The sequence below is a fragment of the Pseudophryne corroboree genome, chromosome 11 (genome assembly GCF_028390025.1).
Source record: "Pseudophryne corroboree isolate aPseCor3 chromosome 11, aPseCor3.hap2, whole genome shotgun sequence".
Taxonomy (NCBI): domain Eukaryota; kingdom Metazoa; phylum Chordata; class Amphibia; order Anura; family Myobatrachidae; genus Pseudophryne; species Pseudophryne corroboree.
The window spans coordinates 344282013-344304133 of record NC_086454.1 but is presented as its reverse complement, the minus strand read 5'-3'; the positions used below and the strand labels follow the sequence as shown (position 1 = coordinate 344304133).

General features: G+C 51.4%; 1 protein-coding gene across 1 annotated transcript in view; it reads left to right on the top strand.

Moving 5' to 3' along the window:
* The window catches only part of TCF25 (transcription factor 25), a 60882-nt gene extending 38995 nt beyond the window's left edge, over positions 1–21887 (top strand). Inside the window, exons 10-18 of the mRNA XM_063945938.1 lie at positions 807–899; positions 6810–6915; positions 7237–7396; positions 7907–7994; positions 10400–10558; positions 11233–11323; positions 15803–15882; positions 20868–20940; positions 21641–21887. Coding sequence (XP_063802008.1) covers positions 807–899; positions 6810–6915; positions 7237–7396; positions 7907–7994; positions 10400–10558; positions 11233–11323; positions 15803–15882; positions 20868–20940; positions 21641–21805 — 1015 coding nt within the window. The 3' untranslated portion in view covers positions 21806–21887. The remainder of the gene's footprint in view (positions 1–806; positions 900–6809; positions 6916–7236; positions 7397–7906; positions 7995–10399; positions 10559–11232; positions 11324–15802; positions 15883–20867; positions 20941–21640) is intronic.
* The last annotated feature ends 234 nt before the right edge of the window (positions 21888–22121 follow it).

Below are 22121 nucleotides of genomic sequence, written 5' to 3'. Positions count from 1 at the left end.
AGGACAGGGCTGCATGTGACAGGGGCAGTGACATGATGTGAGGAGGGGAATGGAGGCAGCAGGAAGCCACAGACTGAGAGTTATATAGTGGGAGGAGCAGGGTCCCCAGCAGCACAGAGTATATCAGGAGATGAGTGATGTGTCAGTGAGGACAGGGCTGCATGTGACAGGGGCAGTGACATGATGTGAGGAGGGGAATGAAGGCAGCAGGAAGTCACAGACTGAGAGTTATATAGTGGCAGGAGCAGGGTCCCTAGCAGCGCAGAGTATATCAGGAGATGAGTGATGTGTCAGTGAGGACAGGGCTGCATGTGACGGGGGCAGTGACATCATGTGAGGAGGGGAATGGATTCAGCAGGAAGCCACAGACAGAGTTATATAGTGGGAGGAGCAGGGTCCCCAGCAGCACAGAGTATATCAGGAGATGAGTGATGTGTCAGTGAGGACAGGGCTGCATGTGACGGGGGCAGTGACATCATGTGAGGAGGGGAATGGATTCAGCAGGAAGCCACAGACAGAGTTATATAGTGGGAGGATCAGGGTCCCCCAGCAGCACAGAGTATATCAGGATATGAGTGATGTGTCATTGAAGACGGCTGCATGTGACAGGGGCAGTGACATGATGTGAGGAGGGGAATGAAGGCAGCAGGAAGCCACAGACTGAGTTAGGGTAATGGGTAGTTATATGAGGCTCCTGTAAAACTGATGCAGGAAGACTGGTGACAGCTATACCTGTGTACGACATAACGTTAATACTGTACATTGATGTTCCGTCCGCTTCATTTTGCTCCTTTCTCTCCCAACAGAGGATTTTTCTTGGCTCTTTTCAAACACATGATATTCTTGGAGAAGAGAGGCTGCCCACGGACTGCTCTGGAGTTCTGTAAACTTATCCTCAGGTGAGTGCACACTCCGAGCCATGATTACTATGAGAACACGCAGGTAACCTCTATACAAGCAGCCGTATTTGTGAGCTGAATTAATAATCAATACAAAGCAGTGTAATAGTATTTCTCTTAAGTCCTAGAGGATGCTGGGGACTCCAAAAGGACCATGGGGTATAGACGGGATCCGCAGGAGCTTGGGCACACTAAAAAGACTTTTACTGGGTGTGAACTGGCTCCTCCCTCTATGCCCCTCCTCCAGACCTCAGTTAGACTTTGTGCCCAGGAGTGACTGGACACACACTAGGGCAGCTCTACTGAGTTTCTCTTGAAAGACTTTTGTTAGGTTTTTTATTTTCAGGGAGACCTGCTGGCTACAGGCTCCCTGCAGCGTGGGAGTGAGGGGAGAGAAGTCAGACCTACTTCTTCTGAGTTAAAGGCTCTGCTTCTTAGGCTACTGGACACCATTAGCTCCAGAGGGTTCGATCACTTGGTTCGCCTAGCTGCTTGTTCCCGGAGCCGCGCCGTCACCCCCCTCACAGAAGCCAGAAGCCGGGTGAGTATTAGAAGAACCGAAGACTTCAGACGGCAGAAGACTTCAGTAACGGAGGTACAGCGCAGCGGTAGCGCTGCGCTCCATGCTCCCACACACATCACCAACGGCACTTGCAGGGTGCAGAGCGCTGGGGGTAAGCACCCTGGGCAGCAGTTACTGAGGTCAATGGGACTAGCTAAAGGCGTATTCGGTGCCCGGGCACCGTATATATTAACCCCCCCCCCCCCCAGTATAAAGATTTCAAATTTGAGCGGGACTGAAGCGCCCCGGGAAGGGGCGGGGCTTAGCAGCTGCTGCAGAGACGCTGGCCCGGAGCTCCAAGCTCCTCACAAGTAATAGGGAGCAAAACCGGGGGGGAGGGGGGGTGCTTTTTTGTTATTTACAGCGCTCCTGACATATATTATACTTGTGTAGTATATGGGCGCTGGGGTGTGAGCTGGCATACTCTCTCTGTGTTTCTCTCTCCGGGCTTCCCTGTAGGCTGTCCCCTTTATTGGCCAGTGTGAGTGTGGGGGTGTTGGTACTACGTGTCGGCATGTCTGAGGCTGAGTGTTCCTCCCCGGGAGGAAATTACTGGGGGCGCAGAAAAGGGGCTGGAAATGGCTCTGTCGGCACAGCCGACTGCTGATTGGGTTACTATGTTAAGTACTCTTAATGCTAATGTGGCTTTATTGTCTAAGAGGCTTGATAAATCTGATTCTCAGACACAAACATGGAGGAAATCCATGGAGGACGCTTTGTCTCAGATACAGACCCCCTCGGGGTCACAAAAGCGCTCGTTTAATCAGATGGTTGATACAGATACCGACACGGACTCTGATTCCGAGGTCGATTTCAATGAGGCTACTTTACACCCAAGGGTAGTTAAGAGTATTCAGTATATGATTGTGGCTATAAAAGATGTTTTACATATCTCTGAGGAACCTGCTGTTCCAGACACAAGGTTTGCTTATTTAAAGGGAAAAGGCCTGAGGTAAAATTTCCCCCCTCTCATGAAATAAATGCGCTTTGTGAAAAGGCTTGGGAGTCACCTGACAAAAGGTGGCAGATTCCCAAGAGAATTTACATGGCGTATCCTTTCCCCTCTGATGACAGGGAAAAATGGGAGTCGTCTTCAAATGTTGACAAGGCTCTATCATTTTGTCTAAGAAGGTGGCGCTTCCGTCTCCTGACACGGCGGCTCTCAAGGATCCGGCGGATCGCAAGCTGGAGACGACATTGAAGTCCATTTTTGTTAATACTGGTGCATTGCTCAGACCTGCTGTGGCGTCGGTGTGGGTGAGTAGTGCTATTGCTAAGTGGGCTGATAATTTAGCTTCTGATATGGATACCCTTGATAAGGATAACTTTCTTTTGACTCTTGGTTATATCAAGGACGCTGCAGATTACCTAAAGGATGCGGCGAGGGATGTTGGCCTCTTGGGATCAAGAGTCAATGCCATGGCGGTCTCGGCCAGGAGGGCGCTGTGGATTCATCAATGGACTGCTGATGCCGACTCCATGAAGAATATGGAAGCTCTCCCTTTTAAAGGTACTGTCTAGTTTGCTGACGGCCTTGCTGACCTGGTGTCTACCGATACTGCGGGTAAGTCGTATTTTCTTCCTTATGTTCCCGCACAACAGAAAAAGGCACCGCATCAGCAGATGCAGTCCTTTCGGCCTAATAAATACAGGAGAGGGAAGGGCTCGTCCTTCCTCGCTTCAAAGGGTAGAGGAAGGGGAAGGAAGTCGCCTGCAGTGTCAGGCACCCAGGACCAAAAGTCCTCCCCCGCCTCTACCAAGTCCACCGCATGACGCTGGGGCTCCCCTGCGGGAGTCCGTACCGGTGGGGGGCCGTCTCCGATTCTTCAGTCAGGTCTGGTTTCAATGGGCCCTGGATCCTTGGGTCTTAGACATAGTGTCCCAAGGGTACAAACTGGAGTTTCAGGAGATGCCCCCGCCCCCCCCGCCGCTTTTTCGTGTCGGCCGTGCCGGTTTCTCTTCCCGAAAGAGAAGTGGTAAATGCGGCGATACAAAAGTTGTGTCAACAGAGGGTCGTGGTGCCGGTTCCCCCGTCCCAACGGGGGGAAGGGTTCTATTCGAGCCTCTTTGTCGTGCCGAAGCCGGACGGCTCGGTCAGACCGATTCTGAACCTGAAATCCCTCAATCCATACTTGAAAATTTTCAAGTTCAAGATGGAGTCGCTTCGAGCTGTGATCTCCAGCCTCGAAGGGGGGGACTTTATGGCGTCAGTCGACATAAAGGATGCTTACTTGCACGTCCCGATTTACCCTCCTCATCAGGCCTTCTTGAGGTTTGCGGTACAGGATTGTCATTACCAATTTCAGGCATTGCCGTTTGGGTTTTCCACGGCCCCGAGGGTGTTCACCAAGGTAATGGCGGAAATGATGGTTCTCCTTCGCAAGCAAGGGGTCACAATTATCCCGTACTTGGACGATCTCCTAATAAAGGCGAGGTCCAAGGACCAGTTGTTAAGAAATGTGGATCTCTCCCTGTCGGTTCTGCGACATCACGGTTGGATTCTAAATTTGCCAAAGTCTCAGTTGATCCCGTCCACTCGGCTGCCCTTCCTGGGCATGATTCTAGACACGGAGCTACAGAAAGTGTTTCTTCCGGAGGACAAGGCTCTGGAAATCCAGACTATGGTCAGGGAGCTGCTGAGGCCGACAAGTGTGTCGATTCATCAATGCACTCGGGTGCTAGGGAAGATGGTTGCGGCTTACGAAGCCATTCCGTTTGGCAGGTTTCATGCCCGGGTGTTTCAGTGGGATCTGCTGAACAAATGGTCCGGGTCTCACCTGCACATGCACCGGAAAATAAGTCTATCTTCCAGGGCCAGGATTTCTCTCCTGTGGTGGCTGCAAGGCTCTCACCTTCTAGAGGAACGCCGATTCGGAATCCAGGACTTTGTCCTGCTGACCACGGATGCAAGTCTCCGAGGCTGGGGAGCGGTCACTCAAGGAAGAAATTTCCAGGGAAAATGGTCAAGCCAGGAATCTTGTCTCCACATAAATGTTCTCGAGTTAAGAGCCATTTACAACGGCCTGCTGCAAGCGAAGAACCTTCTTCAGGGTTTCCCTGTCCTGATCCAGTCGGACAACATAACAGCGGTGGCGTACGTAAACCGCCAAGGCGGAACAAGGAGCAGGGCGGCAATGGCGGAGGCCACAAGAATCCTTCGCTGGGTGGAACAGCACGTGAGCGCTCTGTCAGCAGTCTTCCACCCGGGCGTGGACAACTGGGAAGCAGACTTCCTCAGCAGACACGATCTCCATCCAGGAGAGTGGGCACTTCATCAAGAAGTATTTGCAGAAGTGACAAGGGGTTGGGGAATTCCTCTGATAGACATGATGGCGTCTCGCCTCAACAAGTAGCTTCCGAGGTATTGTTCCAGGTCAAGGGACCCCCAAGCCAGTGCAGTGGACGCCCTGGTAACTCCGTGGGTGTTTCAGTCGGTGTATGTGTTCCCTCCGCTTCCTCTCATTCCAAAGGTGCTGAGGATCGTAAGACGAACAAGGGTTCAGGCGATATTCGTCGTTCCAGATTGGCCACGGAGGGCTTGGTATCCGGATCTTCAGGAATTGCTTGTAGAAGATCCTTGGCCGCTTCCTCTAAGAGAGGACCTGTTAATGCAGGGGCCCTGCGTGTTTCCGGACTTACCGCGGCTGCGTTTGACGGCGTGGAAGTTGAACGCCAAATCCTAGCTCGGAAAGGTATTCCCGGGGAGGTCATCCCCACTCTCCTTAAGGCTAGGAAGGAGGTTATGGCGAAACATTATCACCGTATTTGGAGAAGGTATGTGTCGTGGTGTGAAACCAAAGCAGCTCCTGCGGAGGAATTTCACTTGGGTCGGTTTCTCCATTTTTTGCAGGCAGGCGTGGATGCAGGCCTGAAATTGGGTTCCATCAAAGTGCAGATTTCGGCTTTATCTATTTTCTTTCAAAAGGAATTGGCCGCCCTTCCTGAGGTTCAGACGTTCGTGAAGGGAGTGCTGCATATCCATCCTCCATTTGTGCCACCCGTGGCGCCGTGGGATCTTGACGTGGTGTTACAATTTCTTATGTCTCCCTGGTTTGAACCTTTGCGTAAGGTTGAGTTAAAGTTTCTCACTTGGAAAGTGGTCATGCTTTTCTCTCTGGCGTCTGCCAGACGAGTATCCGAGTTGGCGGCTTTGTCTCACAAGAGTCCATATTTGATCTTCCATTCGGATAGAGCGGAATTGAGGACTCGTCAACAGTTTCTGCCGAAGGTGGTTTCTTCGTTTCACATAAACCAACCTATAGTGGTACCTGTGGCTACGGATGCTGTGGCGGTCCCAAAATCTCTTGATGTTGTACGAGCTTTGAAAATGTACGTTGCCAGAACGCCTTTTACTAGGAAAACAGAGGCTCTGTTTGTCCTGTATGCTTCCAACAAGATTGGAAATCCTGCTTCCAAGCAGACTATTGCACGCTGGATTTGTAATACGATTCAGCACGCTCATCGTACGGCTGGGCTGCCGTTGCCGAAGTCAGTAAAGGCCCATTCTACCAGGAAAGTGGGCTCATCTTGGGCAGCTGCCCGAGGGGTCTCGGCACTTCAACTTTGCCGAGCAGCTACGTGGTCGGGTTCAAACACTTTTGCTAAGTTCTACAAGTTTGATAGCCTGGCTGATGAGGACCTCATGTTTGCTTAGTCGGTGCCGCAGAATCGTCCGCAATCTCCCGCCCGCTCTGGAGCTTTGGTATAGACCCCATGGTCCTTTTGGAGTCCCCAGCATCCTCTAGGACGTAAGAGAAAATAGGATTTTAATACCTACCGGTAAATCCTTTACTCCTAGTCCGTAGAGGATGCTGGGCGCCCATCCCAGTGCGGACTGTTACTTGCAGTTGTAGTGATACTGGTTAGTTTTGGTTACACGTGGTTGTGTATCAGTTATGTTCAGCTTGTAGCTGTTGTTAGTTCATACTGTTATCTGGTTTCCTGCTACTCCGGTTGTACGGTATGTTTGTGGTGTGGGCTGGTATGATTCTCGCCCTTAGTTTAACAAAAATCCTTTCCTCGAAATGTCCGTCTCTCTTGGGCACAGTTCCTATAACTGAGGTCTGGAGGAGGGGCATAGAGGGAGGAGCCAGAGCACACCCAGTAAAAGTCTTTTTAGTGTGCCCAAGCTCCTGCGGATCACGTCTATACCCCATGGTCCTTTTGGAGTCCCCAGCATCCTCTACGGACTAGGAGAAAAGGATTTACCGGTAGGTATTAAAATCCTATTATGGCAGAGTCTGTTTTCCCCTGTTTGTGCAGCCATTCCTGCGGATGGATCTATCTTGTGTATTGACGTTTATTGACCTGTCTTTCCCTTGCTGATGTTCTCTGCGTTCTGCTTGCAGTCTTGACCCAGAAAACGACCCTCTCTGCATGCTGCTGCTGATTGATTACCTGTCTCTGCGGGCGCGGGAGTACGTGTTCCTCAGGCGGATGTATGAGGAGTGGGAGGTGAGTGAGCGTTGGGTCAGCGTTGTACCGCCTGGTGGTCATGCAGCTACAACTGCAAGGGGCCAATCTGTGCTGCCTGGCCATCTGGGTGACAGATCGTGGAGTCTGGGTATGGGGGGGCGGGGGGTGCTGTAATCCCCGCTACAGCAATCGGGACGCAGCTAATAGACTGCAACCATCTGAAACAACAAAACGTGCAAAAGTTCTGCAGAACGAGTGACTGGTTCATTATATGTCTTCCAGATGTATGATTACTATTAGCACACAGGTAGCAGCTGGGACTTGTAGTCATCTTAACGTGAGTTCTGTTTCACATTGCAGAGCCATCGGAACTTATCCCAGCTGCCAAACTTTGCCTTCTCTGTCCCCCTGGCAGTGTTGCAGTACAGCCAGCAGGAGGAGGTGTCTGAGCCTGAGCAGGGCACCGCCTATGGCAGAGCATCGCATCTCTTGCAGCAGGCTCTCATAATGTTCCCCGGAGGTATGTGCCCCGCCTGTGGCAGAGTTTGTCTTATATCCCTGTCTGGAGCCATTATGTGTCACCAGCCGTGTTTGTCACGGTTTGCATAATGGCAGCAGTAATAAAGTTTTTTTTAAATTGAAATCAGGACCTGCTGCTTTGTGTAGCGTACGGCGGCAACTTGGTTAGTGCGCGGCCTCAGCAGTGAGATCTACGGTTTGAATGCACTATCTGTGTGGAGTTTGTATGTTTCTGTGTTTGTATGGGTTCTGAAATTACATTTTTAGACTATGTGTCCTAGTTGCATTTGCTGTATGTAAAAAACATTTGTATGACGCCTTCATATGCAGCGATACACCTGCAGCCTATAAAATAAAACAATGTATTGACCTATGAGAACACTGTAAACGGTAAATGACACGAGCGGTGGCACCCTGCTGTAATCGGTGAGATCAGCACAGTAATAATAATAATAATGTTACAAACCCTTCAGTTACTGGTTGCTCCGATTCTCTTCTCTCCCTGCTCCAGTCCTCCTGCCGCTGCTCGAAGCCTGTGGGGTTCAGCCCGACGCCGCTGTAGCTTCGCACGCATTCTTTGGAACTGTCGCCCAAATAAGGTAAAAAATTTTGAATGAAAAAAACTTGCAATATAAAAAAAAGAACTTTCAGACTCTTTGAACTGGATTGTAACTCCACAACTACATTCACCTAAAAGTAGCAAAGATTTGGTGTTGGTAAGAGATTGTCCACGGTAGAGCACAAATGTTCCGCCCCTTGTACATCACCCTGACCTCTGACCTCCCCAGACCTTGGCGCTCACTCAGTAGGGGGCTAGTGATAAGCTCACAGACCCTCCGCTGCGGCCTGGAAAATTTCCTGTCTAGATGCTATGTAGTTACAATGCCGCCGACCGAAACACAGACGCGGGAATCTCGACCCGCGGCAAAATGCCGGCATCAAAATATCGATGGAGATTGGGATCCTAGTGTCAAGATATCGATGCCGGGAATCCCGAATGCTCTTTTAGCGGGGTGCACTTGCGCCCTGCTGCAGGGGGTTGGAGGTTCGGTTTAGGCATCAGAGGGGGGGATTAGGGTACAGGGAGGGGAAGCGTTGGTTAGATACCGGGGAGGGGGGGGGGGTTAGGGTTAGGCGCTTACAAGGGGAGGTTAGAGTTAGGCACCAAGCAGGGTGAGTTAGGTTTAGGCAGCGGGGAAGGGAGGGTTAGGCACCACCGGAGAGGCTTACGGTTAGGCACCCACAAGGGAGGGGTAGGGTACTTTTTTGGGGGGGCTGTCGGGATTCTGACCGTCTATTGATATATCACACCGAATCCGCCTGCGAGTTTCGGGAACTGCAGAGACTTTGGTGATTTTTTGTTTTTTGTAACGGAAAAACCTAAACAGTTTTCCCTTTTAAAAAAATTGACACTTTAGTCATTCTGACCAAATGGGATTTATGTCTGGGACGTTTACAGCTGAGAATTTGCATACGTTGGTTTTCCATCTATAGAAGTCCCATGAGGCTGAGGGGAGGGTCATGTGCCGGTGTCCATGGACGTTGTTAAGACTTTAACACACTTGCCGATGCCGGGTCCGACGGGGGAAGCTACGTGACATTCTGCAGCATGTAATCCCTAACTACCCGCCGGAATGCGCATATCATGGGTACACACTAGGCAATGTACCCGATATGTCACTCCAGTACGCGGGATCGGCCGACATATCGTCTAGTGTCTACCCAGCTTGCAGTGTGTTGCTTTACTCTGCACCCGCAGCTATGGCCTGTCTCCGTTTAATGGGGGTAATTCAGAGTTGATCGCAGCAGCAAATGTGTTAGCAGTTGGGCAAAACCATGTGCACTGCAGGGGGGGCAGATGTAACATGTGCAGAGAGAGTTACATCTTAGAAGATCTGGGCCTAGCATTCCTGGCCTACAGGCGACTGTGGATACCATAGCTCTTTGTACTGATGACATTGCTGCTGTTCCTGACTGATGCGGATGGTTGGATGGACAGTCTCTGACCTCCGCATTAATTTGTCTGAGCCTAGTTTATTCCCTCTCCGCTGCTCGGTCCCTGTGCAGCTGCGGGTCCTTCTCTGTTTTTTTGCATTGATCCGTATTATCCGCTCTGGAAATTGCTGAGGCCTGACACCTCCTGTATATGGGCGCTCTTGTGTATTGCGCTGTCTGCTTCTCTGTTTCTTTCTTGTTTCCTTTTGTGAAAAAGAATAAAGATGACCTTATTTAAAAAAGCAGCAAAATGGCCAAAATCCCAGCACTTGCTGCAGCCCGCAGGCCCCCATCATAAGAGTGGATACAGTCTGAATGCATACAGCACTGCAAACACCAGCACACGTGCGCGCTTATTGCCGGAACACGCGCAACGTGGTTTCATGCACACTAAGCTCTGCAGGCGGACGTACATTCACCTCTGTAGTAGCACTTTATAAGTTCAGTCCACAAAGTAGTTGCTAGGTGTACTCACAGCATTAGGGTTGGACTACTTACCTCTTACCCCTGTGTGTCAGACAAATATCAGGCTAAAGTTGTGCGTCGGCGGGGCAGATTCTTCCACAGAAGAGCGGATTTTGGGTTCACAGTACAGGCGCAGAAATGACTGACCTCCGACCCTCTATCCTGACGTCTTCCTTGTTGTGATTGGCCCCTAAAAACTGCCTAACGTCTCATAAGTTTGCAAAGCTGATTTGATAATATCGTCCTTCTTTGGATATTATAAGCATCAGCCACTCTAGCACTCTGATCATCCTTCTCTGGATATTATAAGCATCAGCCACTCTAGCACTCTGATCGTCCTTCTCTGGATATTATAAGCATCAGCCACTCTAGCACTCTGATCGTCCTTCTCTGGATGTTATAAGCATCAGCCACTCTAGCACTCTGATCGTCCTCTGTATATTATAAGCATCAGCCACTCTAGCACTCTGTACAAGCTTTGTGCGTCCGTCATTGGCATATAAAATATGGACGTTTATTTTGTCTTTAATGTGTCTTTACCCAGCCAGCCGGCTGCCCTGTCCCAGCTGATCTCCCTGTATGTCGGACGATGCCACAGCCTCTGGAAGGATCCTGCGATCATGTCGTGGCTGGAGCAGAACGTGCGGGAAGTTCTGCGCATGGTGGACAGTAGTGAGCCCATAGTGAAGGAGTGCGAGGCCAGGTGAGATCAATTCCAGTATCTGCCTCCCAGCAGTCATCATCAAGTTTTACCGACGAGGCGCCACAAGTGCCGACATGCTAGATAGACATAGAACAAATACATAAAACTGACATAAACATGAGATATACTGTATGAACACACAAGTCATGTGAGGAGAGTTGTGCATGTCGACAGGATGCAGGTATAATGGTACAGTACCGAGCATATGATACCGCTAGAGCGTGGACGGATTGTGTGTGAATTAGTAGATGCCGGGGAGGGGGGCAGACGTGCGACGTAAGGTTCAGAGGGCCCTGCCCGTCAGAGCCTACAGTCTACCAATGCTCCGCCTGCGACCGTTCAGGGCAAGCTTGTAAAGTGGTTAATGTAACCCTACATTAGAAATGATTGCTGGGAGCAGTATAAAAGCATTCTGCCGCCCGTTATATGGCCATGGAGGGTTGTAGTTATCAGTGGAGGTGGGTTATCCAGTATATAACGACTTTCTTATATCTGTGAGTTCCTTGTCGCTATGGTAATACTGCGGGGAGTGCACACAGCGTAGAACAATGGGCTATTGAGAACATGAAAGCGTTGTCTGAGGGTTAGGTAATCAGGATCACCCCGTGCTGCAATTTCTTGTAAAGCTTCAGATTGTTTTCCTAATCTATAAATATAAACGTTTCCATTGCCAGGAGGAAGATTCGCTATCAGAGTGCCCCCAGGAACGTACATCGTCACGTCATCTTGTCCGAGATCAAGGGCACCAACGCTGCACTCCCTCTGGTGAGCATGGCTCTGTGTGAGATCTCCCGAGGGGCCTCTCCCACCTTCTTACTATGTAGTGACACACACACACACACACACACACACACACACACACACACACACACACACACACACACACACACACACACACACACACACACACACACACACACACACACACACACACACACACACACACACACACACACACACACACACACACACACACACACACACACACACACACACCTGTGCTTCTCTCCCCCTCGGGGCTGGATTACGGTATGAAGGGGCCCCAGGGCAAGTAACTTGTGATATATTGAGCTCCTTCTGTAGCTGTTTTGTATCATGCTCTCATCACAAACTCTACGTCTGCATGTTACAGCCCCCGATAGTTCTTCTCCTCCCCGCACACCTATTACTTTTATCACTTTGCCACACTTGCCTGTATCTCTACTCCATTCCACCCCTTCCTTCTCTTCTCATTCACCCCCCCCTTCTGTTCCTTTATATCTCATCCAAAATATCACTCTCTCTTGTCCACTCCCCATTCTGCTCTTCTCCTGCCCCACATCTCCTCTCTTCTCCTTTCCCACCTATGCCATTATTTTCAACCACCTATTCCCTCTCATCTAAACCCCACCCACCCCTTTCTTCTTGAACCCCATCCATCCCTCTCTTCTCCACGCCACCCATCCCTCTATTCTATGCTCCACCCATCCCTCTCTTCTCCGCCCCCACCCATCCTCTTCTCATTCCCTACCCATCCCTCTCTTCTTCATCCCCTCCTATCCTTCTCTTCTCCAGCTCCACCCATCCTCTTCTCCATCCCTCTCCTTCATCCCCTTCTATCTTTCTCTTTTCCACTCCTACCTATCCCTCTCTTCTTTATCCCCTCCAAACCTTCTCTTCTCCAGCCCCACCCATCCTCTTCTCCACACCCACCCATACTTCTCTTCTCTGCTCTCACCCATCCTTCTCTTCTTCATCCCCTCCTATCCTTCTCTTCTCCACTCCCACCCATCCATCTCTTCTCTGCCCCTACCCATCCCTCTCTTCATCATCCCCTCCTATCCTTCTCTTCTCCACTCCCACCCATCCATCTCTTCTCTGCCCTCACCCATCCCTTTCTTCTTCATCCCCTCCTATCCTTCTCTTCACCACTCCCACCCATCCCTCTCTTCTTCATCCCCACCTATCCTTCTCTTCTCCACTCCCACCCATCCATCTCTTCTCTGCCCCTACCCATCCCTCTCTTCATCATCCCCACCTATCCTTCTCTTCTACTCCCACCCATCCCTCTATTCTCCACTCCCACCCATCCCTCTCTTCTTCATCCCCGCCTATCCTTCTCTTCTACTCCCACCCATCCCTCTCTTCATCATCCCCTCCTATCCTTCTCTTCTCCACTCCCACCCATCCCTCTCTTCTTCATCCCCACCTATCCTTGTCTTCTCCACTCCCACCCATCCCTCTCTTCTCTGCCCTCACCCATCCCTCTCTTCTTCATCCCCTCCTATCCTTCTCTTCTACTCCCACCCATCCCTCTCTTCTTAATCCCCTCCTATCCTTCTCTTCTACTCCCACCCATCCCTCTCTTCTTCATCCCCTCCTATCATTCTCTTCTACTCCCACCCATCCCTCTCTTCTTCATCCCCTCTTATCCTTCTCTTCTTCATCCCCTCCTATCCTTCTCTTCTACTCCCACCCATCCCTCTCTTCTTCATCCCCTCCTATCATTCTCTTCTACTCCCACCCATCCCTCTCTTCTTCATCCCCTCTTATCCTTCTCTTCTTCATCCCCTCCTATCCTTCTCTTCTACTCCCACCCATCCCTCTCTTCTTCATCCCCTCCTATCCTTCTCTTCTACTCCCACCCATCCCTCTCTTCTTCATCCCCTCCTATCCTTCTCTTCTTCATCCCCTCCTATCCTTCTCTTCTCCACTCCCACCCATCCCTCTCTTCTTCATCCCCACCTATCCTTCTCTTCTCTGCCCCCACCCATCCTTCTCTTCTCCACTCCCACCCATCCCTCTCTTCTTCATCCCCACCTATCCTTCTCTTCTTCATCCCCTCCTATCCTTCTCTTCTCCACTCCCACCCATCCCTCTCTTCTTCATCCCCTCCTATCCTTCTCTTCTTCATCCCCTCCTATCCTTCTCTTCTCCACTCCCACCCATCCCTCTCTTCTTCATCCCCACCTATCCTTCTCTTCTCCACTCCCACCCATCCCTCTCTTCTTCATCCCCACCTATCCTTCTCTTCTCCACTCCCACCCATCCCTTTCTTCTCTGCCCCCACCCATCCCTTTCTTCTTCATCCTCTCCTATCCTTCTCTTCTCTGCCCTCACCCATCCCTCTCTTCTCCACTCCCACCCATCCCTCTCTTCATCATCCCCTCCTATCCTTCTCTACTCCACTCCCACCCATCCCTCTCTTCTCCACTCCCACCCATCCCTCTCTTCTCCACTCCCACCCATCCCTCTCTTCTCTGCCCCCACCCATCCCTTTCTTCTTCATCCTCTCCTATCCTTCTCTTCTCCACTCCCACCCATCCCTCTCTTCTCTGCCCCCACCCATCCCTCTCTTCTCCACTCCCACCCATCCCTCTCTTCTCTGCCCCCACCCATCCCTCTCTTCTCCACTCCCACCCATCCCTCTCTTCTACACCCCTACTCACACCTATCCTATTATAATACAGTGAATTGGAGTCTGGTGCTCACACTGCATTGCCTCTGTTACAATATGGGGACACTGGGGTATAGAGTGCGGTATCGGGAGGTTTTATTAAAGTGTCTGCTGGTGCTGGGTTTTAGAATGTAAGCTGCCTAAGATAAAAAAAAAAGTCTAGAGCCCAGAGATGTAGGCGACCAACAGGTAAATATCCCTCCTAATATCCCTCCTAATTGTATACATGTATCGCCTACTATGATCTCGCACAGAGACACAATACACTTCATTATTTCTCTGTCTGTGCTTCCAAAACCTGTGTCAGAAAGTTGTACAGTTAAATCCTGTACCTGGTGCATCTCTACGGGTTACAGGTAGAGCTTTCCCTGGCGCTAGAACCAGCTGGCCGCCGTGCCTGTAGTGGTGGAGACACACCACCGGCAGCTGCAGCCCTCCCGGTAGAAGTCTCAGTGGCTCCTGGTGCATCTCTGATGACATTACGGGTAGAGCTTTCCCTGGCACTAGAGCCGGCTGGCCGCCATGTCTGTAGTGGTGGAGACAGACCACCGGCAGCTGCAGCCCTCCCGGTAGCAGTCTCCATGGCTCCTCATTGCGGAGTCTTACAGGAGGAATATACTGCAGATGAAGGAGGTGGGGATTTCTTAGCTCTTCATAGTCTACTGGAAAAGACTGACACAGAGGTCGCTTTGGCCGAGGCTTTACACCAGTGCACAGTTGTGGACGGGTGTGAGGCTGAGCTGGCTCTCCAGTAAGTGTGCGACAAACAAAGACTCATATTGTGTAGCAGCTGTATAGTGCGAATGTCTCCCAGTGTTTCCCCTCTATTCTATAGCGAGATATCTGTAGCACATCCAGCCATCCTGTGTGTAATACATAGCTCATTAGGCGCCGTGTATTTCACCGTACAGGTAGTATAAGCCCCTCCCTGGCGTACAGCCGTGCGTCTCACTGCGCCAGGACTTAGACGCCCGTCTGATGCATCATCGGAATTTGCACCAGCTCCGTCTGAGTGCGGCCTCCAATGTACACGAAGCGCCTACAGTTCGCAACCTCCCCTGCGATACGCCCGTAACATTCCCATATCATGCCCGTAAGATGGGCCTGCTCCTTGTGTTTTACCGCCCAGGACCGCCCAGTACACTCTGGAGTTCATGCAGCGCAATCGGTGTAGTGCAAACATCAACAAATTGCGTGAACTTCGCACTGCGTCAGAATTGGGCCCCATGTGTGTAATTACGGGTGGAAAACCTTGCGCCTCTCTCCTCTCGCGCCTCTGGGCGGTGCAGACGAAAATGAGTGAGGAGTCTTTCCCAAGTACCCCTTGACTGATTGTACCCCCTCCCCCCCCCCCCCCCCCCCCCTCCTCCCTCCATGTAATTTTATGGAGAAAAAAATGTGTAGAAAAAAAACATAAATCCTTTAATCCAGTTACTGACTGATTGCATGTTCTAGTGGTCACCGTGCATATAGTGTATGTGAGCGTTTCTTATTCCGCTGGTCTCTAGCTGAACGGATTATCTGTAGAGATGAGGCTTTGAATGGTTCAGTCCCCAAATACTGTACTTTCTTCATCATCCACTAGGGGACACTGGAGAGCAGTTACAATGGGGATATAGTAGGCAGTAACTGGGTACTTTTGAGGGATTTAATAAATTTAAGGGGGGACATAAACCGTTTAGGTCTGAGACTCCGCTGCTTTGCTCTCGTGCTGTAATAAAGTCTCTTCCTCTCAGCAGCCGTATAATTATATCATTTCTTTAAACGTTCTATTTTGCCAAACTGTTGTATTCCTGTCCCGCCTACAGGAAGTGACATCACAGCCCGTGCTGAGCTTCGATCCACTTCCCCCACTGGATTCTGTTGTGTCCTACACACGGCCTGAACGGTGAGTATTGGGGGCAGGTGCGTCTTCTCACCCAGGATCCTGTCTTCACTTAACTGTACTGTAATAACATGGCACAGTTGGCATCGTGGATAGCTTTACTGCCTTACACAGCACTGAATCCTTAGGGTATGTGGAGTTTGTATGTGCTCCCCTTGTTTGCAAGGTCCCCACGGTATATGCGGTTTCCTCCTGCCATTCAAAACCATACTGGTAGGTTAAATACCATATATAAGAGCGGTGGCAGGTAATATAGATTGTAAACTCCACTGTCGTGGATGACTGAAATAGTCTGTACAGCGCTGCAGGATATGTGTGCGCTATATAAATAACTATAATGTTCCAGCGACGTTACTAGTATTAGTGAGCACCCAGTCTAGTCTAAGCTCTTTTAAAATCTGATTTGTTGTCCTAGACCATGGGGTATTCAACTCCTATCCTCAAGTGCCTCCAGCGGGTCATGTTTTCAGGATTTCTGACTGTGAAAATAAGTGGGATAATTACTGACCCAGCAACATATAGTAACTCACCTGTACATGATTAAAGAACTCAAGAAAACATGACATGCTGGGGCCACGTGAGGATTGGAATTGATAACCAGCTACGACATGTGGGGTTTGCAGGCTTACCCCGGCCACGTCATACCTGATGTCAGGGAAGCCGCCTGTCGTCATGAATCTATATCCATGTATACAGTGCGGTGTGACTTACCTGCCACGAGAACAGGGCAGAGGTTAGTGGCTCACAGAGTGAGTGTTTGTAGGACTGGCTCCGGTAATTCCCTGTTGGGTGGATGAGGGAGTTTGGTAGCGGCCAGTGGGGGAGGGGGGTGACACTGTCCCTCTGTCGTTACTACATACCCCGCCACTAGCTGTCTCGTTACTGTGCTGTCTGTCTATGGGAGTGCGGCTGTCTCTGTCCCTCTGTCGTTAATACATACCCCGCCACTAGCTGTCTCGTTACTGTGCTGTGCTCTCTGTCTATGGGAGTGCGGCTGTCTCTGTCCCTCTGTCATTACTACATACCCCGCCACTAGCAGTCTCGTTACTGTGCTGTGCCGTCTGTCTATGGGAGTCCGGCTGTCTCTGTCCCTCTGTCGTTACTACATACCTCGCCACTAGCTGTCTCGTTACTGTGCTGTGCTGTCTGTCTATGGGAGGCCGGCTGTCTCTGTCCCTCTGTCGTTACTACATACCCCGCCACTAGCTGTCTCGTTACTGTGCTGTGCCGTCTGTCTATGGGAGTCCGGCTATCTCTGTCCCTCTGTCGTTACTACATACCCCGCCACTAGCTGTCTCGTTACTGTGCTGTGCTGTCTGTCTATGGGAGCCCGGCTGTCTCTGTCCCTCTGTCGTTACTACATACCTCACCACTAGCTGTCTCGTTACTGTGCTGTGCCGTCTGTCTATGGGAGTCCGGCTGTCTCTGTCCCTCTGTCGTTACTACATACCTCACCACTAGCTGTCTCGTTACTGTGCTGTGCCGTCTGTCTATGGGAGTCCGGCTGTCTCTGTCCCTCTGTCGTTACTACATACCCCGCCACTAGCTGTCTCGTTACTGTGCTGTGCCGTCTGTCTATGGGAGTCCGGCTGTCTCTGTCCCTCTGTCGTTACTACATACCTCACCACTAGCTGTCTCGTTACTGTGCTGTGCCGTCTGTCTATGGGAGTGCGGCTGTCTCTGTCCCTCTGTCGTTACTACATACTCCGCCACTAGCTGTCTCGTTACTGTGCTGTGCCGTCTGTCTATGGGAGTCCGGCTGTCTCTGTCCCTCTGTCGTTACTACATACCCCGCCACTAGCTGTCTCGTTACTGTGCTGTGCGGTCTGTCTATGGGAGTGCGGCTGTCTCTGTCCCTCTGTCGTTACTACATACACCGCCACTAGCCGTCTCGTTACTGTGCTGTGCCGTCTGTCTATGGGAGTCCGGCTGTCTCTGTCCTTCTGTCGTTACCTCATACCCCACCACTAGCTGTCTCGTTACTGTGCTGTGCCGTCTGTCTATGGGAGTCCGGCTGTCTCTGTCCCTCTGTCGTTACTACATACCCCGCCACTAGCTGTCTCATTACTGTGCTGTCTGTCTATGGGAGCCCGGCTGTCTCTGTCCCTCTGTCGTTACTACATACTCCGCCACTAGCTGTCTCGTTACTGTGCTGTGCTGTCTGTCTATGGGAGCCCGGCTGTCTCTGTCCCTCTGTCGTTACTACATACTCCACCACTAGCTGTCTCGTTACTGTGCTGTGCCGTCTGTCTATGGGAGTCCGGCTGTCTCTGTCCCTCTGTCGTTACCTCATACCCCACCACTAGCTGTCTCGTTACTGTGCTGTGCCGTCTGTCTATGGGAGTCCGGCTGTCTCTGTCCCTCTGTCGTTACTACATACTCCGCCACTAGCTGTCTCATTACTGTGCTGTGCCGTCTGTCTATGGGAGTCCGGCTGTCTCTGTCCCTCTGTCGTTACTACATACCCCGCCACTAGCTGTCTCGTTACTGTGCTGTGCCGTCTGTCTATGGGAGTGCGGCTGTCTCTGTCCCTCTGTCGTTACCTCATACCCCGCCACTAGCTGTCTCGTTACTGTGCTGTGCCGTCTGGCTATGGGAGTCCGGCTGTCTCTGTCCCTCCCGTCGTTACTACATACTCCGCCACTAGCTGTCTCGTTACTGTGCTCTCTGTCTATGGGAGTGCGGCTGTCTCTGTCCCTCTGTCATTACTACATACCCCGCCACTAGCAGTCTCGTTACTGTGCTGTGCCGTCTGTCTATGGGAGCCCGGCTGTCTCTGTCCCTCCCGTCGTTACTACATACCCCGCCACTAGCTGTCTCGTTACTGTGCTGTGCCGTCTGTCTATGGGAGCCCGGCTGTCTCTGTCCCTCTGTCGTTACTATATACCCCGCCACTAGCAGTCTCGTTACTGTGCTGTGCCATCTGTCTATGGGAGCCCGGCTGTCTCTGTCCCTCTGTCGTTACTACATACCCCGCCACTAGCTGTCTCGTTACTGTGCTGTGCCGTCTGTCTATGGGAGCCCGGCTGTCTCTGTCCCTCTGTCGTTACTACATACCCCGCCACTAGCTGTCTCGTTACTGTGCTGTGCGGTCTGTCTATGGGAGCCCGGCTGTCTCTGTCCCTCTGTCGTTACTACATACCTCGCCACTAGCTGTCTCGTTACTGTGCTGTGCTGTCTGTCTATGGGAGCCCGGCTGTCTCTGTCCCTCTGTCGTTACTACATACTCCGCCACTAGCTGTCTCGTTACTGTGCTGTGCTGTCTGTCTATGGGAGCCCGGCTGTCTCTGTCCCTCTGTCGTTACTACATACCCCGCCACTAGCTGTCTCGTTACTGTGCTGTGCCATCTGTCTATGGGAGCCCGGCTGTCTCTGTCCCTCTGTTGTTACTACATACCCCGCCACTAGCTGTCTCATTACTGTGCTGTGCTGTCTGTCTATGGGAGCCCGGCTGTCTCTGTCCCTCTGTCGTTACTACATACCCCGCCACTAGCTGTCTCATTACTGTGCTGTGCCGTCTGTCTATGGGAGTCCGGCTGTCTCTGTCCCTCTGTCGTTACTACATACTCCGCCACTAGCTGTCTCGTTACTGTGCTGTGCTGTCTGTCTATGGGAGCCCGGCTGTCTCTGTCCCTCTGTCGTTACTACATACCTGCCACTAGCTGTCTCGTTACTGTGCTGTGCTGTCTGTCTATGGGAGCCCGGCTGTCTCTGTCCCTCTGTCGTTACTACATACTCCGCCACTAGCTGTCTCGTTACTGTGCTGTGCTGTCTGTCTATGGGAGCCCGGCTGTCTCTGTCCCTCTGTCGTTACTACATACCTGCCACTAGCTGTCTCATTACTGTGCTGTGCCGTCTGGCTATGGGAGTCCAGCTGTCTCTGTCCCTCTGTCGTTACCTCATACCCCGCCACTAGCTGTCTCGTTACTGTGCTGTGCTGTCTGTCTATGGGAGCCCGGCTGTCTCTGTCCCTCTGTCGTTACTACATACCCCGCCACTAGCTGTCTCGTTACTGTGCTGTGCCGTCTGTCTATGGGAGTCCGGCTGTCTCTGTCCCTCTGTCGTTACTACATACCTGCCACTAGCTGTCTCATTACTGTGCTGTGCTGTCTGTCTATGGGAGCCCGGCTGTCTCTGTCCCTCTGTCGTTACTACATACTCCGCCACTAGCTGTCTCGTTACTGTGCTGTGCTGTCTGTCTATGGGAGCCCGGCTGTCTCTGTCCCTCTGTCGTTACTACATACCTGCCACTAGCTGTCTCATTACTGTGCTGTGCCGTCTGGCTATGGGAGCCCGGCTGTCTCTGTCCCTCTGTCGTTACTACATACCCCGCCACTAGCTGTCTCGTTACTGTGCTGTGCCGTCTGTCTATGGGAGTCTGGCTGTCTCTGTCCCTCTGTCGTTACTACATACTCCGCCACTAGCTGTCTCGTTACTGTGCTGTGCTGTCTGTCTATGGGAGCCCGGCTGTCTCTGTCCCTCTGTCGTTACTACATACCTGCCACTAGCTGTCTCGTTACTGTGCTGTGCTGTCTGTCTATGGGAGCCCGGCTGTCTCTGTCCCTCTGTTGTTACTACATACTCCGCCACTAGCTGTCTCGTTACTGTGCTGTGCTGTCTGTCTATGGGAGCCCGGCTGTCTCTGTCCCTCTGTCGTTACTACATACCCCGCCACTAGCTGTCTCATTACTGTGCTGTCTGTCTATGGGAGCCCGGCTGTCTCTGTCCCTCTGTCGTTACTACATACTCCGCCACTAGCTGTCTCGTTACTGTGCTGTGCTGTCTGTCTATGGGAGCCCGGCTGTCTCTGTCCCTCTGTCGTTACTACATACCTGCCACTAGCTGTCTCATTACTGTGCTGTGCCGTCTGGCTATGGGAGTCCAGCTGTCTCTGTCCCTCTGTCGTTACCTCATACCCCGCCACTAGCTGCCTCGTTATGGGAGTCCGGCTCGTTCTCTCTGTCTAATGCCTCTTCTTACATTTGCAGGACAAACCGTCCGTCTAACGAGGGGACCCTGTCTCTGTTCTTTAGATCCCTTTTGCCAAATTTTAACTTGCAGGTAGGTCTCGTACTTGTACCATGTTTATTATATTTTCCTCACCTTGTAATCTAATGTACAACATAATTCTGTGGTGCCTCGTCCACCGGTGATCTGCTCTTGTCGCTGACGACTGATATATACTCTGTAAAGCGCTGCGGAATCTGTGGGCTGCATAACGGAAAGTTCTTGGTGTTATCACAGATAGAGGGCACAGTGCTGCAATCAGTGTGACGCTGGGCCTTATTCAGACCTCATCGTAGCAGCAAACTTTCTCTAATGGGCAAAACCATGTGCACTGCAGGTGGGGCAGATGTAACATGTGAAGAGAGAGTTAGATTTGGGTGGGGTATATTGTTTCTGTGCAGGGTAAATACTGACTGCTTTGTTTTTACACTGCAATTTAGATTTCAGATTGAACACACCACACCCAAATCTAACTCTCTCTGCACATGTTACATCTGCCCCACCTGCACTGCACATGGTTTTGCCCATCATATCTGGTCTGTATTGGGCCCACTATCTCCCTGTTGTTGCTCAGTGAATACAGGTCCATAGCTTTCTATGAAGGCCTGGCCCAGCATCTGCCAATACATCCGCATCTGCTAATTAGTGATAACACGGCCGCTAATTGCTTGTTGCACGCTACTAGGTGGTGAAGGTAAAACAGCTGCAGTGCTAGCATGAATTACGCAATAACGTTCTTACGGTTGTTTCACAGGGGGAAGCCCTGGCGGAGGGCGATGAGGCTGGGGCCGTGCAAGACCTGAATCGAGGCGTAAACAGACTCATGGCTGCGATGAGAGACATGCTGGCCAATATCCAGTTTCAGGAGCCCCCGCGAGAAGACAACCAGGATGAGGAGGCGGACGCAGAGTGGGACTGACCCTGTGCGCGCGTCGACACCTTCCTCCCCACCCCCACCCTGCAGGGAAACTGTACAGTGAAATAAACAGAAACAGACTACACAGCTCTGGTCCGAGTACTGATGCATTGCAGGCCACGTCTGCGTGGGTACAAGCCACGTAGTGCCTGTGTGGTTCCCCCGCTCGCTCCCTGTAGCGCTGGACACGGTCATGTGGCTTCTGTCCGTCCTCCATTAAAACCGCGTGAGTGTCCTGCAAATCCCATGAAGTGTGAAGCAGGCAGTGCTAACACTTGGCTGGTTAATAAATCTCATGTGAGGCGCTCCCTCCAGAATT